Below are 13,561 nucleotides of genomic sequence, written 5' to 3'. Positions count from 1 at the left end.
TGGCATAAAGGCCATTTTTATAATGAAAAGAGGTCCGGTAAGGCAGAAAAAGAAAAGAACTAACTAAAAACTGACAGATTCCAACTTGAAGTTCCTGCACTAACTTCCCGCGATGTCGAAAATTACATAACAGCATTTACTTAGGATTCGATAATTGTTTATCAGTGAACCAAAATCACACTATGCTAAAGTGAATGAAGGCACTAATGGGTACTAATGATGGTGGTCATGCTGCTAAAAATCAACGGTCAGTTTATCATATGCCAAAGAGGGTAAAGGCAAAAGCCTCCACACTCAAGAGACATCCATTAAATTAACATTCTCATTCAAATGCACTGTTACTTCTTATAACTTGTTTTCTTCCACTAAAGGTCATGGGTGCAAGTAGCATAATTAAAGCTACCTTAATTAACTATACCTTAATCAACGTCACCCTAATTAACACCAAAGGTCATGGGTTGGGCTTCCACCAAAGGTCGTGAGTTTGAGCACCTTAATTATCTCTATATTAATTAACTGGGCCTTAATCAACTTCACCCTAATTAACACCTATGTTGTCGGTTTGATTCTCAGCAAAGGTCGTGGGTTCGAGTGCCTTGATTAACTCTATATTAATTACTTGTGCCTTTAGCGGCATCTATATGGCAGCGATGTGGAAGAAGATGACGACAAACGCCCAAGCAGTGGCACGAGTGCTCCAATTTTCTGTATCTCACAAAGCAACCTTGAAATAGAGATCTAAAGCTTTCGCCTTAGGACATCTTTTCTGAAACATCTGCAATGCATCCGCTCATATTAGAAGATGTTGCATGAAAACTTTAGTGTCTGCATTATCAGAAATTAGGCTTTTTACAAATTTTAGTTGTTGACCTTCAATGAGAGCGGTGGCCACACCTTGAAAACAAGCGGTGTATACTTTCACCCCAAAACAAACATGAAAGGTAAATCATATTCATTCGAAATCCAAGAAACATAGCAGGACTGAAGGAAAGTGACTGCACCTAAGTCGAACAGCTGGAGACTCTTTGCTTTTTAGCCAGCGTGAGAAAAGCTGTGGAGTCATCGTTTCTCTACGCACCTGATAGAGGGCCTCATCGCAGGCGTTCTGGATGCCGAGGTTCATCATGGTGTTGGTGAGAGAACGGCCCATGTAGTACTCCAAAGAGAGGTAGTACACCCGCTGAAAAAAAGCCCAAATTAGCCATGCATTAGCATTACACCACGGCAGGTTCATCACTCACACTGCACAGCTAATAAGGCAACCAGGGATGTGTGTGTGTGCGTGAGTGTGCATGTGCATGTCTCAAGGAAACTGAAAACCCTGAAAACCTTGTCATGGTGGACTAACAAATTTTCTTTACGTAGTTGAACTGGGTGCCCAGCTGGCTAGCACTTCACGATAAACTTCTCACTCTATGTTTTGGATAGAGGTATTACCATTTTGTGGTGCATTTCGTTTAATACCAAGTTTAAGTGCAGTAAACTTGTCCGTTTCCTCCGAAATAAATAACTACATGCCATTTACAACAGCGTAGGGCCGCAGAAGCAGTCTCTATGAAAGGAATGGTGGTGCCATCCATCCTTTCTTAGGGAAAAACATTATACACACTGTCTTGCAGAAACAGGCAACAGATGTCTGCCACTGCTCTATTGCAGAGAAAATTTATCCTTTTTCTCTGGCTTTGCATATTTCAAGCTATTGTTGATTAAGCAAGAAAGTAATGCATCATATGCAGTACTGAACAGAACACATTGTGAAACTTTGCATCTGTGCAAAATCTGAGCATGAATGATGCAGTGTTTCACCGACTTCACAAGCGAGATTTAGTATGGCACTTTACAGAACACCAATACACTGCAGATGTGGACTGCAGCAGCAGCGCTAGTAGTGCCATCTTTAGGCACATTGTTCAACTACAAACCATCAGAAACATGTCTACGCTTCATGCCATTCTTGTCAATGAAAAGAAAACAGCCACTGTAGTTTAACAGTTATGCTGCTGCTGCTGCCTTTATATCAAAAGCTGAGTAGCAGATAGCATTTAATTACAATAACACTTTTATGCACTTGGGTTGAACAAAAACCTTCACAGGATAGCATCATTATTGTTGCGGCTCAGGTTTATGTCTTATTAATTCTGTGATTGGCAATAGATCTATGGACAAGCTAAAACTATGTTTTGTTCAGGAATGAGCACCATAGTGGCCTAGCTGTGCACTGCTGGTATTGATCAATATATTCTTCCATTATGGTGCTGCTTTTATGATCACCTTAATTAACATAATTACTTGCTGTGATCTCCCGCAATCGACACTGTATAGCATAATTACTGGGTTGGCAACTGTCCAGTGAACAAATAAAATGTAATGTTCCATTTATTCATGCCATCTTTAACAGTTGTAGAGATTGCTACTTCATCTTCTTCTCTGCCCTGTCCCTATTTCGTCTTCTCATTCACGAAGTCAGCCTTGCTCCATTTTTTTTTGTTATACCGGCATCCGCTTGACGCCAACCCTCCTGGATTGATAAGGCACCATGTTGCTAACCGCTACCATCTCGGTTGCGTTTTGTGGTCTACTGTACCAAATTGATTTCAAGACTGCTTGCTGGCTGGCTGTCTTAAGCACGATATAAGGACTCGTGAAAGGAGCTTTCGAGCCTTACAAACCTCTTCGAACCAGAATAAAATCTAACTTTGATGTCAGGTACCTTTGTGGAGTGAGCACGGTCGTAGCTGTGCTTCATGGCAACCTTATATTTCTCGTGTACTCTTCTACCGATTTCTTGCGCTCTTGAAGGATTAGCACATTTGTAAGGCCAAGGAGGTGATCAGCTGGAAGCCCGTTGAATTTCCCATGGTAAGCAAAACATGGACTGCATCCCAAAGCATGAGAGTGCTTATGGCGATTAGCAGTCACTTCAAGAGCACACTTCAAGCCACCTCGGAATTCTGGATAGAGTGTGATAAACAGCTTGATACCTCTTATCACTCCCTTGGTCAACCCATTGTCTTCCGGATGATAAGGTGCAGCAAAACAAAGCTGTGTATTCCGTTGTTCAGTCGAATGTCTCAAGTGCTCACTTCTAAAAGCAGGGCCGTTGTCATCCACAATCACTTTGACATTTCTGAACATTTCACGACTGAGTAACAATATGACGCTGTTGGCATCTTCTTTTCCTGCCCTACATGCAACCATTCATGTGCATTCATCGATGGCCAAAAGAAATGCTTGTGTAGTTCTAACTCCCTCCCCTCTTTTCCTGAGCTCCACGAAATCAAGGTGCACAGTTTCAAAAAGCTTGCTTGAATACTTTGTTACAATCATTGTGCTACCACAAGACTTTGCCGATTTGGCATTGGTAACAAGTTCCAACATATTAGGATATATCCTGCTTCATTGTGCACCAGCAGAATCTTTGCTTTATTTTTCATTACGTCCTTCAGAAACCATCGTGGTCACCAGAATATGGGGAGTAATGGTAAAGCTGCACGATTCTTACAAAGCTTGTATTACGAATGTGCAGTCTGCCATTCTTGAAAGCCATATCTTCCATGCCGTCCCTCAGAAGTTGGTTCACACACCTCTCGGCATTCGGAGGTATCAGTAGCCTTGACATCGCGTCGGCGTCAGGCAGCTTCCCTCCTGGCCCATGGGCAACACCAAACATGAATTGTTGTACTTCACTGACCCACCTGGCCAGTCTTCTTTTCACTTCAGAAAAGCTTAGTATATAGGCCAAGGCTTGAGTGTCAGTAAATCATTTGAAGTGTCTTTCTCCAAGGTACGTTTTGAAGTGCCTAAGTGCCACGACTACAGCAAGGGCCTCTTTTTCAGTAGTCGGGTGGTTGATCTCTGCCTAGCTGAATGTGGACGAGTAGTAACCAATGGCTTTAAGTCGCCGTTTGGTGGGCTTGCACTCATCCCTTTGGTATAGCACCATGCCTGTCCTGTAATGTGATGCATCAGTGTTTAGTTCAAACGGCCTTGCGAAATCTGGAATAGTGGGCACTAGGTCAGATTATATTATTCTGACGATTTTCCAATATGTTTTCTCGCATTCCTGTGTCCACACAAACGGGTATGGTTTTGTCAGCTGTACTTTGTATGTCCATCTCGAAAAATCTGCCCAAGAACGCCACAGAATTCTTGAATTAATTTTTCTTCATGTTGATCTTCAGGCCGGCGTCACTTAAATGCATTTAACACCTTTGGCAAGAGCGAGCAGTGGTTGTCACATGTTTTCGAGTAAACACCTAGATTTTTAATTTCAGCCAATTTTAACATGGTAATTTCTGCAAAATCAACTAATGCACTTTGTAAGCTAGAATAATTTGGCAAAACTGAAGAAAATCGTATTTCCAATCCCTTTACGATTTCTTCTCGTGATTGTACAGATTGCTACTTCGTTTTCTTTTCTGCCCTGTCCCTCTTCTTTTTGCTTGTTCACGAAGTCGGTGTTGCTCCTTATCTGGTCGTTACATAAAACAAAACTTTTCTCTCAGTATTCCTTCAAAAATTAATTCTGATCTGCATAAACACCCAAACATCCATGGACAGACAAGGCAAGATGCCTGAGAAGCTTTCAAAGCCATTTTTTTCTGGATCATTATGAATTAGCTCATTACTAGGACTGTCCTTTTGATGTAAAAGGCTGAATCCTGTGTGCTGCAATAGGTGATTGATGTAGAGGTTGCCTCTCTGAGTAACAAACAATGGAAATGCAGCACAATGCTACCCTATTAATGTTACTCAAACTGGATGGAATTATGTCACCTAAATCTTTATAGCTACAAAGTGCTGCTAACTTAATGTTTGCACAATTTACTTCAATGCACTATACTTTATTCGATAAAATGAACTCTTTTTTTTTTCTTTTTATGCCCGGGAAAAAATTTTTTTTTTCCAAGCCGTCACATCCCTACTTCTATGTAAACAATCCGTGCCTGTGAAACTGGTACTCCCCGGTGGTGAAAAAAGTGGAGGCACAGCTTCTCCCTTCTCTTTCATAACCTTTAGCATTTGACTCCTGGGTTTGTTTACATTCTTTCACCTTGGTGCTGATTTATAGATCAGCTGCAGATCATATGGCATCAGCCAATCAGAGCCTCTCCAGGTGAATTACTCTCTTTGTTGTAGCATCAGTGGAGGTGCAGTATTAGGTGCAGCAAGTCTTGTAAAGTTTTGTACGGTGTCAATTGGAGTGAACATTCGCAGATGTGCACAGCAATCTTCTGTCGAGAGGAAGAAGCAAAAAGCTTCATTCCTTTTGCAGCTGGTGCTCCCTGGTGGTGAGGTGGAGAGATACAGCTACCATATTTTTTGCTCCTCTTTCCTATCCTACCTTTGGCATTCTACCACTGGCCTCATTTAAGTTCTTTCAGCTTGGTGGTGGTTTGTAGGTAATTTTCAGAGCATGACACCAGCCAGTTATAGTAGCTACTTAACATTATCTAGTGGCTTAACAGCACTCTACAGGTGAAGCATTTTTCTTTGCTATGGCATCATTTGAGTGGCTGAGAGCTAAAACCTCTGACTGCCAACTCTATAGGGACTGAAGTTTGAAGCTAGTCCGGGTACTTTCAAATGTTTGTCTTGATTTTTTTATAAACTTCTCGCAAAGCATTTTGGGATTATTGCAATAGACGGTGGTACATGCGGCAGGAGTAAGCCCATAGCAGCTATGGTGCAAAAGAAAATTTTGTGTCTTGTGAACATGAGATCAAGCCAAACACCCTTCTGCCTTATGATCAGAAAGTGAAGGGTACATGCTCGAGTCATCATCATCATCATCATCATCAGCCTGGTTACGCCCACTGCAGTGCGAAGGCCTCTCCCATACTTCTCCAACTACCCCGGTCATATGCTCGAGTCAACGGACTCATAAATCACATCTGTCATTTTCCTGGCATCGTTCCTATGCCATTACTTGCCTTTCCCAGCTCAGCCAAAAGAGCAGCTACAGTTTGGGTTCTTGAATACTGTCACCAAGCACATACAGGATATAAAAAGAAAGGCTTTGAAAGAAAGCACTTGTAGACTGTTTGTCACAGCCCTTTCTAAGCCTCCAAAAGGGCTTCTTTGTCGGTGTCCTTCAGCTATAAAATGTCACCTAGAAACAAGCTATCTTTGGTACATCAAAAACAGAACAAGAACGAAGAACTCATACAGCACTCAGATTTTGAAGAGCCATTTCCTTCCACATATGTCCGACTGTTAAATAGAACTAGCAGCTAGACTAGTTCCCACACAAATAGGGGCTATGAATTTCCAGCTGGAAAATGGTCTTCCCAGCCAGGTTTCCAACTGTAATTAGCCCCTCCACCTGGAAATTCCTCAAACTTGTGATGACTCGCACCACTTGCCCATCTCCATTGTATCTATTACGAACTCCAGTGACATTAAAAATGCGCTTGAATATGTTACCTAATATTTGCTTTGTGTTTTCTTTTTTCTATTTGTTGTTACCACTCCCTTCTATAACACCCTATTGGTTCATGATTATATGAGTACAACCAGCAGACCGGAAACAGACACAAAGAAGCTCAAAGTGGACCAGGAAAATGGACTAATAAATTATTCCGTTCGAAAAAATGTGTGTTCAAGAACGGTAGAATAAGTGAAATGATCTTGTTTTCTTCAGTCTTGTTTACACTGCCGTTAACCCAATGTGATGCATGGTTAAGTAGGCTAATCATTTCGCTGGTAAATGCACTGATAGAATGCTGACAGAAATACTGCATAGGTTAGGCTGAGACCCGCCTGAAGAGAACAACTGACTTGTGCAATCCCTCTTAAATGCTCATTTAAAAAATGAAATTTGCCACTTAATCAAGCATTGACATCGCCCAATTTATGCTTCTTTATCACCATTTCCTGCTGTCCATACTCGTAGGAGCTGAAAATAGTTTGGCATATTTATGCAGTACATACGATAGGAAAAAGCAATACGAGAAATAATTGATGGAGTGGAGTAGATGACTGATGCAAGAAGCAAACTAAAGGCGCTTCTACTACTTGTGGGTTAGTTTTCTTTAAAATCTTCATGCACATTCTTTAATTTGGGGAGCCGTGCTGCTGGGCTGGGGGCAGACTACAGTTATTAATGCAATAAAAAGCAACATTACATTAGCACTGTAGCAACCTGAGCTAGAGCCCCCCATGCCTGAATATGTACACACAAAAAAACTAGAGCAGGTGATATCTCGGTGAATATGCACAAAAACATCCCAAGCCAACTATGGGCAATGGACTGAGTGAATTCAGATATGTTTCATAAATGCGTGCCATAGTAGTTGATGCTGGCTATACTGAGTTGTAATTTCTGTTGAAGCCATTAGATGTTTTAAACTTAACAGAAACGATTCTGTAACACACTCTGCGAATAAGTGCACACTTATCTGTATTTTTTCAAAAAATGGCAAGAGAATGAACAGAACTGGCCTACTGCTGAAAGCTACTCATAATGAGTTAAATTTCGTCACTGCACCAGTTGATGATGAGCTCTAGACAGCTTTACAGAGGTTGGCATTTTTTGTAGCACTGTGTAAACTTGGTACCAAGAAAAAAAAAATAACGAAATAGGGAGGAAGGGACACAGTTTTGCAAGGCAATATTTTGGGCATGTGAGATGACACGATATGTTAAAGGATGTTGTTAGTCTCACTGATCAAAGAGAATAATTGTAATCCATCAAAAAAACTTCCAAGGAACTTTGTTCAACCTGTGGATTTCTGTCAAACAGATTTGCTACATTTAGTGCTCGTACACTACAAGTTGATTTATTCGGCCTTCTGGTTAGCTCACATGGCAGAGCAAATGCCCCTGGAAGAAGCTGGTCCTCAGTTCGCAGCCTGGACAAATTTTCCTTAAACTACAAGGCTTTCTGAGATACCTGCATGGCTTTCCTTTGTAGGTTCACACCAGATTCAGATAGATGACAATTTTCCTTTTTCATGAAACCTGTTTCTTCTTGCAGATTCCTGTTAAACTAATTTGCTCATTGAGCAAGCATTAGGCAAAGCCTAGAATGAGAGAAAATTGAGCTTGATTGGTAAGAATTACGTTAGAAGTTAGGTGTGCAAACACAGACACAAGAGAAAGATGGCTAAAACAAACGCTGTTTTCTGTTTCCTTCTTGTATCCACGTCTCCACTCCCAACTTTTTTTCTACGTAAAGCAACGAAAGAATCCACTGAGAGTGATGTCCAACCACTGCTGCAGCTATATTAATGGCCATTACCATAACAGAGCTCCTCACTGACGCCCAAGAGAGGCCTTGATGACATCCTTGCCCCCTCCGTTTTCAACGAAAGCCCATTAAGGCTCATTCGCTTCTTCTTTTGACCCTCTGCTCATGGCCGACCTCGCCTCGGCTTCTTCATCAGACCGGCCTCTAGAAAACTTCCTCGTTCCTGCCAAGCTCATCCCAAATAGGCACCATGATAAGTGTGGGCTGGTGGCAAAACCAACTATACACTCGCCTCGCACCCACATGGCGTGCCTCGTCTGAACTCCATGCGACAGTGGCACAGCTGCACCAAACAGGCTGTAATCGAATCAAACAGCGTAATTGAAAGGTTGGAAGCAGGCAGTGGTGGCCAAGTGCCGTAAGTGGGCAGGTCGCCAGAATTACAGAAAGCTCCCAGAGATGGCCCAACCCAGCATTGCTCGGAGTGGCCCGATGTTGGCGCGACAAGCGCAGCTATGGCCAGATAAAAACCTTGTTGCTAAAATGCCTTGGAGGCAGGAAGTTGGCTTCACGACAGAAGGAGCCTTGGGACACATAAAATCGGGATAAGCACAAACAGGATAAAGGCGCATGGCACAAAGGGCTAGGATATACAAGAAGCTCAGTTCATTTCCTTGTTTGTCTGGAGGCATCAATCGATCAACAATGGAGGAATTACCCGATACAAGATTTGTTTGGGGGACGAAATCTGAAGGAGCACCAGAATATGTTAGGTGACACCAAGATACGAGATGCCGAGACAGATGTTCCGGGAGCTTTCGCATTTGCTTCTCACATTACATGGGGTAAACATGTAAATAAATGTAAAAACTTTATGCACACACGCAGAAAAAACTAAATGTTTACTTCTGCAATGTTTGCATTAGAAACGGATGTTCATTTTTCATTTCTTAAGATATGTTAAAACACTGCTATAGATTAAAGCATGCTACACTAACTAAAAAGTCTGGCTGAGCAAAGGTGCTCTATACAGATACAAACAGCAGTAGCTTTTTTCACACAGTATCGATCTCATGTATACACAGCGCTAGTTAAGAAATGAACAATTGCTCCCCCTAGGGAAGCGCATCTTAAGAAAGTATAGCCAACGTAGCACGGGTTTTTGAGAACATCTGAAAGTTCAACCATAAATAACATGGCTGTCTGACAGGGTCAGGACTGCTGTCACAAAACACTCAACGCAAAAGATACACAGATCGACCAAAACGTATCATGTCGACTTCCCAGCAGGACATTGGGAAATGGCAGAAAACCCAACCTCACGCAACTTGTGGCCCAATCTGTCGGGCTTGCACCACAATCGAAACAGCATTTATTTGACTTGTTGATGCTGCACATGTGATCACTGCATGAAGAAACAACAGTTGTTCTCATGTCATGCGAATGCTTGCATCACGTGCACGTTGCGCAAAGTCCGCTGTCAAACACTTCCATGCCCATCCCATCATGTGTACCAAGTGTGCGCTGAAAATCGTTTAGCCTGTCACGCAACCAACAAACTCTTTGCAAGCCCTGTCCGGAGTATGCATCAGTCAGTCAGACAGAGGTCGAACGCAGCACATGCAATTCGTGTTTTGGTTTGCTGTCCACCATGATCCAACCAACTCGGTAGCACACGGTGCACAAGAAGGCGGTTTCACTACTATGGGTATGGTGAATTATGGGAGACGGCCAAGAGCAGACACTTGGTGAAAACTGGCAACAGGAAACACGTCACGCTAGTATTCACACCAGCCGTCGGGTGACGCGAGCATTGGGAAAAAAAGAATGTGAAATGACATTAACAGACAATGTTTTATTCTTTCCCCGCTAGAACTAAAACTTGCGTATAAATGAGCTTATACTTGATGGCTTATTTTTATTGCATTTCCCTAGCGCAAAGCCAATAACATTCCAGACGCGCCAGATGCATGCGCCATTCGCCAGACACGCCACCGAAGCGAGTGAGGACAGCTGCGCAGGTGAGCTTTCGCCTGTTTGACATCCAGTTTTTCTTTTTGAAGAGAAAGCATCAAATGGCCTTTTAAGCGAAAAAGCCGGCGTCTGTAGCAGCAAAACGGTACCTAAATTTTCATTGGCTGCAACTGTGTCACGTGCGCTCCTCGATGGAGCAGAGCAGGTGAAAGGGAACAATATGGTGTAGGGAACACCTTCTGCCACACCAGTGTTGCGTGAGGGGAGAGGGCATCATAGCTACGCCACGTATCCCTCACTCTCAGAAGCCTGAGTTAACCGTGCATTCCCTGACCGCGCAAGCTGTCACCTGCGTTCTCGCCTTGGTATAAAAAAATTAATGTAAAAAAGCAACAAATTAAAGGGAAAAATACCTTGGCGATAGTGAGTTTCGAACCTACGATCCCACATACAGAAGTTGAGTGTCTTACCACTGGGCTAAATCAGCCATTTTTCTTTTTCTGTTTATTGCATGGAATTCTCGTGTTGTGCCCTTCTCGTGTTGTAATTTCGACTGGCAGAGTTTCCAGAGGCTCGAGGTTCCTAACGCCCTGCCTCGACTGTCTGTAGAGGAGGAGTTCGGATTTGGTCGGTGACAACTTGAGACCTGTGCATGTAACAAATTCTTCCGTTACATCTATGGCCGCCTGGAGAGATCGCTCTAGATCAGCCAGAGATCCCCCCGGGGACCAGATTGTGATATCGTCTGCATAGATTGCGTGGCCTATTTTTGGGAGTGCGGCCAGCCTTTCAGAGAGTTTATGCATGGCGATATTAAATAGTAGCGGGGATAGGACCGAGCCCTGAGGGGTTCCGCAGTTTCCCAGTTCGTACGGACCGCCCGAGATCGTGCCCAGTCGAAGGAACGCTTTCCTTTCCGATAGGAACGAGAGAGTGAAATTAAAGAGTTTCCGCCTTAGGTTGAGATGGGAAATTTCGTTCAAGATGTGTTCGTGAGCCACCTTGTCAAAGGCCTTAGCGAGGTCGAGTGCAATGATACCTCGTACGTCCCGCGTCTCGTTATCGAATATAGATCTTTTCAGGAGGAGCATTGCGTCCTTTGTGGAGAGTCCCTTTCTAAAACCTATTAGATTATGCCTAAATAGTTCGTGGTTTTCTACGTGTTCGACGATTCGATTGTGTATTGCATGTTCTGCCACTTTGCAAATGCACGATGTTAGAGAGATGGGCCGCAGGTTATTTATGTGCGGAGGTTTCCCTGGTTTGGGGATGAGCACCACCTTGGCGGTGCGCCATTCCGACAGGACCTGCCCCGAGCTCCACACCTCGTTTATCTCTGCCGTTAGGATTTCGATGGCCTTGTCGTCCAGGTTCCGGAGGAGCTTGTTGGTGACCCCGTCTGGCCCCGGGGCCGATCTTCCATTTAGGTTGAAGAGTACGTCTCTGATTTCTGAAATCGTAAAAGGTTCGTCTAATTCTGGCCTGTCCAGCCCCGTGTAAGCCGCTCTCGCGCTTATGCCTTGCGAATCTCCTTCCTTGACGGGTAGGTAAGTTCACGCCAGGTCGTTGACAATTACATCGTTTGTGAGGCCCGAGGTGACCTGCTTATGTATGAGCCTATCGACGGCGAGATTTAGCGCATTCCGGGACTGTTTATCGTTTAGGAGGCCTTTAAGCAGATTCCACTTACAACCTCTTCTCATGCGACCGTCCGTTTCGTTGCACGTTTCGTCCCACTGTTGCAGGGCCAGTTGCTTGGAATAGCACTCTATTTCCTTGTTTAGTGACGTTAGTTTTGCTCGTAGTCGGCGATTTAATTTCTGTATTTTCCACCTCTCTCCAAGAGCGTGTTTAGCCTCCAGGAGATGCGCTAACCGAGAGTCCATTTTGGGGACTTCCAAGTTTTGTGCCGATTTCTTTGGTCGCGTTTTCGACGGCCTGTTTAAGATTGGTAATTAGTTCTTTGAAGGAGGGCCCTTTAATGCGAAAGCGTTAAGGAGCCTGTGTCGCAAAATATCTGGCGTCCCGCGTTGGCGTACGGCGTTGCCATCGGCAAAAAGAATTTTGAACCAAATTCTGAACCACGAATACCCAACCGCTTCTCACCACCAAAGTTGCTCATGCCTTGTCTTTCATTCTTTACAAAGTTATTCCTCGGAATTTTGAGAGCGGGAGCCCACAAAAATGTAATGAAAAAAAAAAAACCGTACACCAACCGCGCATGTCCTTTATGGTAGCTCTGCTCAGATTGAAATATTAAAAGTGAGAAACAATAACAGGAGATCGACCCACGCAAGAGGCTCGCCTTCGTGCACCGTTCGCAGCCACCGTGTCACGTTACGGTTACATATATAAGCATGCAGTTGCCGGGAAGCATGAAAAGCAGTAAGGGGTCTTTGAACGCTATCGTAAGCGTCCTCCAAATTTTTGTTGTGATCGCGGCAACCAATTCAACCGACACACGCACCTATAACACTCGTTTACTCGATCCTTTTTATTTATTTATTTATTTATTTATTCCCTTCATCTAATGCTAACCAATTCATACTCCAATATATGTGAACAAAATATGGGAAAGAGAGAATGCGCCACATACGCGTATATGGGCGCATTCGTCTGCAGACGACTACTTTGCGCAAGAATACATGGGAGCCCTGCACCACATGCCTGCACCGCGCCGTGACCGCGCCGACAAATATCGAGCGAAACCCGTTCTCCGCGGCCGCATCCTTTTCTTTCATGCAGCGCTGCACCGCATCGCGCGCTAGCTGGCTAACAGCTGCACGAGGTATTATTAATTCTGTGCAGTTCGTTTCCGCCGGTGATTTGCAAAACACGCGACAATGCAAAGCCGGAATGGGAAGCAAAGACAAAGAATAGTCTGAAAAACAACAACGGAATGTGCGAATTGAAAATGCGGGCCAGCCGGTGCAGAGGTGCGTACGTGTTTACCCACCTTGGGGTCCTTATCGTGGTAGCTCTGTTGCGTGCGGATCCATCGGCCGACCAGCTGGTCCCTGACGGTGTAGGCCAGGGAAAAGTAGTAGTCCCTAGGTGTAGCCACATTGCGGTCTTTGACCAGCGTGTAGTGAACGTGCCGGTTGAAGGCGTTCTTCACGTTGGCAACATTTTCGACCTGAGCGATGCCTCGCACGCTGATCTGCTTTCGCCGCTCCGAGTCGGTAGTAGGGCCCGACATTGGGTTCGCTTTGTTCGCCTTGCTAGTCGCTGCTGCGGTTTGCAAATTTTTCTCGACGGCAGGTTACGACAGCGCTGCAGTGTACGACGTGACTGGCGCGATCAGCTGTTTCTGAGCGACTCAAGCGCCGGCCTCTCCTTTAAGGAGGCATTGGCTCGAAGGTCGCGCAGCCGCAGACGACGGCTGCGGCGCGGAGT

General features: G+C 44.3%; 1 protein-coding gene across 1 annotated transcript in view; it reads right to left on the bottom strand.

Moving 5' to 3' along the window:
* LOC126533903 (glycogen phosphorylase-like) overlaps positions 1 to 13,456 on the bottom strand; it is a 60,949-nt gene extending 47,493 nt beyond the window's left edge. The window contains exons 1-2 of the mRNA XM_072289305.1: positions 13,122 to 13,456; positions 1,079 to 1,180 (exon numbers count right to left, since the gene is read on the bottom strand). Of these exons, the coding sequence (XP_072145406.1) occupies positions 1,079 to 1,180; positions 13,122 to 13,364 (345 nt within the window). The 5' untranslated portion in view covers positions 13,365 to 13,456. The remainder of the gene's footprint in view (positions 1 to 1,078; positions 1,181 to 13,121) is intronic.
* Positions 13,457 to 13,561: the final 105 nt, after the last annotated feature.

Source organism: Dermacentor andersoni, chromosome 7 (genome assembly GCF_023375885.2).
Source record: "Dermacentor andersoni chromosome 7, qqDerAnde1_hic_scaffold, whole genome shotgun sequence".
Classification (NCBI taxonomy): domain Eukaryota; kingdom Metazoa; phylum Arthropoda; class Arachnida; order Ixodida; family Ixodidae; genus Dermacentor; species Dermacentor andersoni.
Note: the sequence above shows the minus strand (reverse complement) of the source record. Positions and strands in the feature narration are given on the sequence as shown.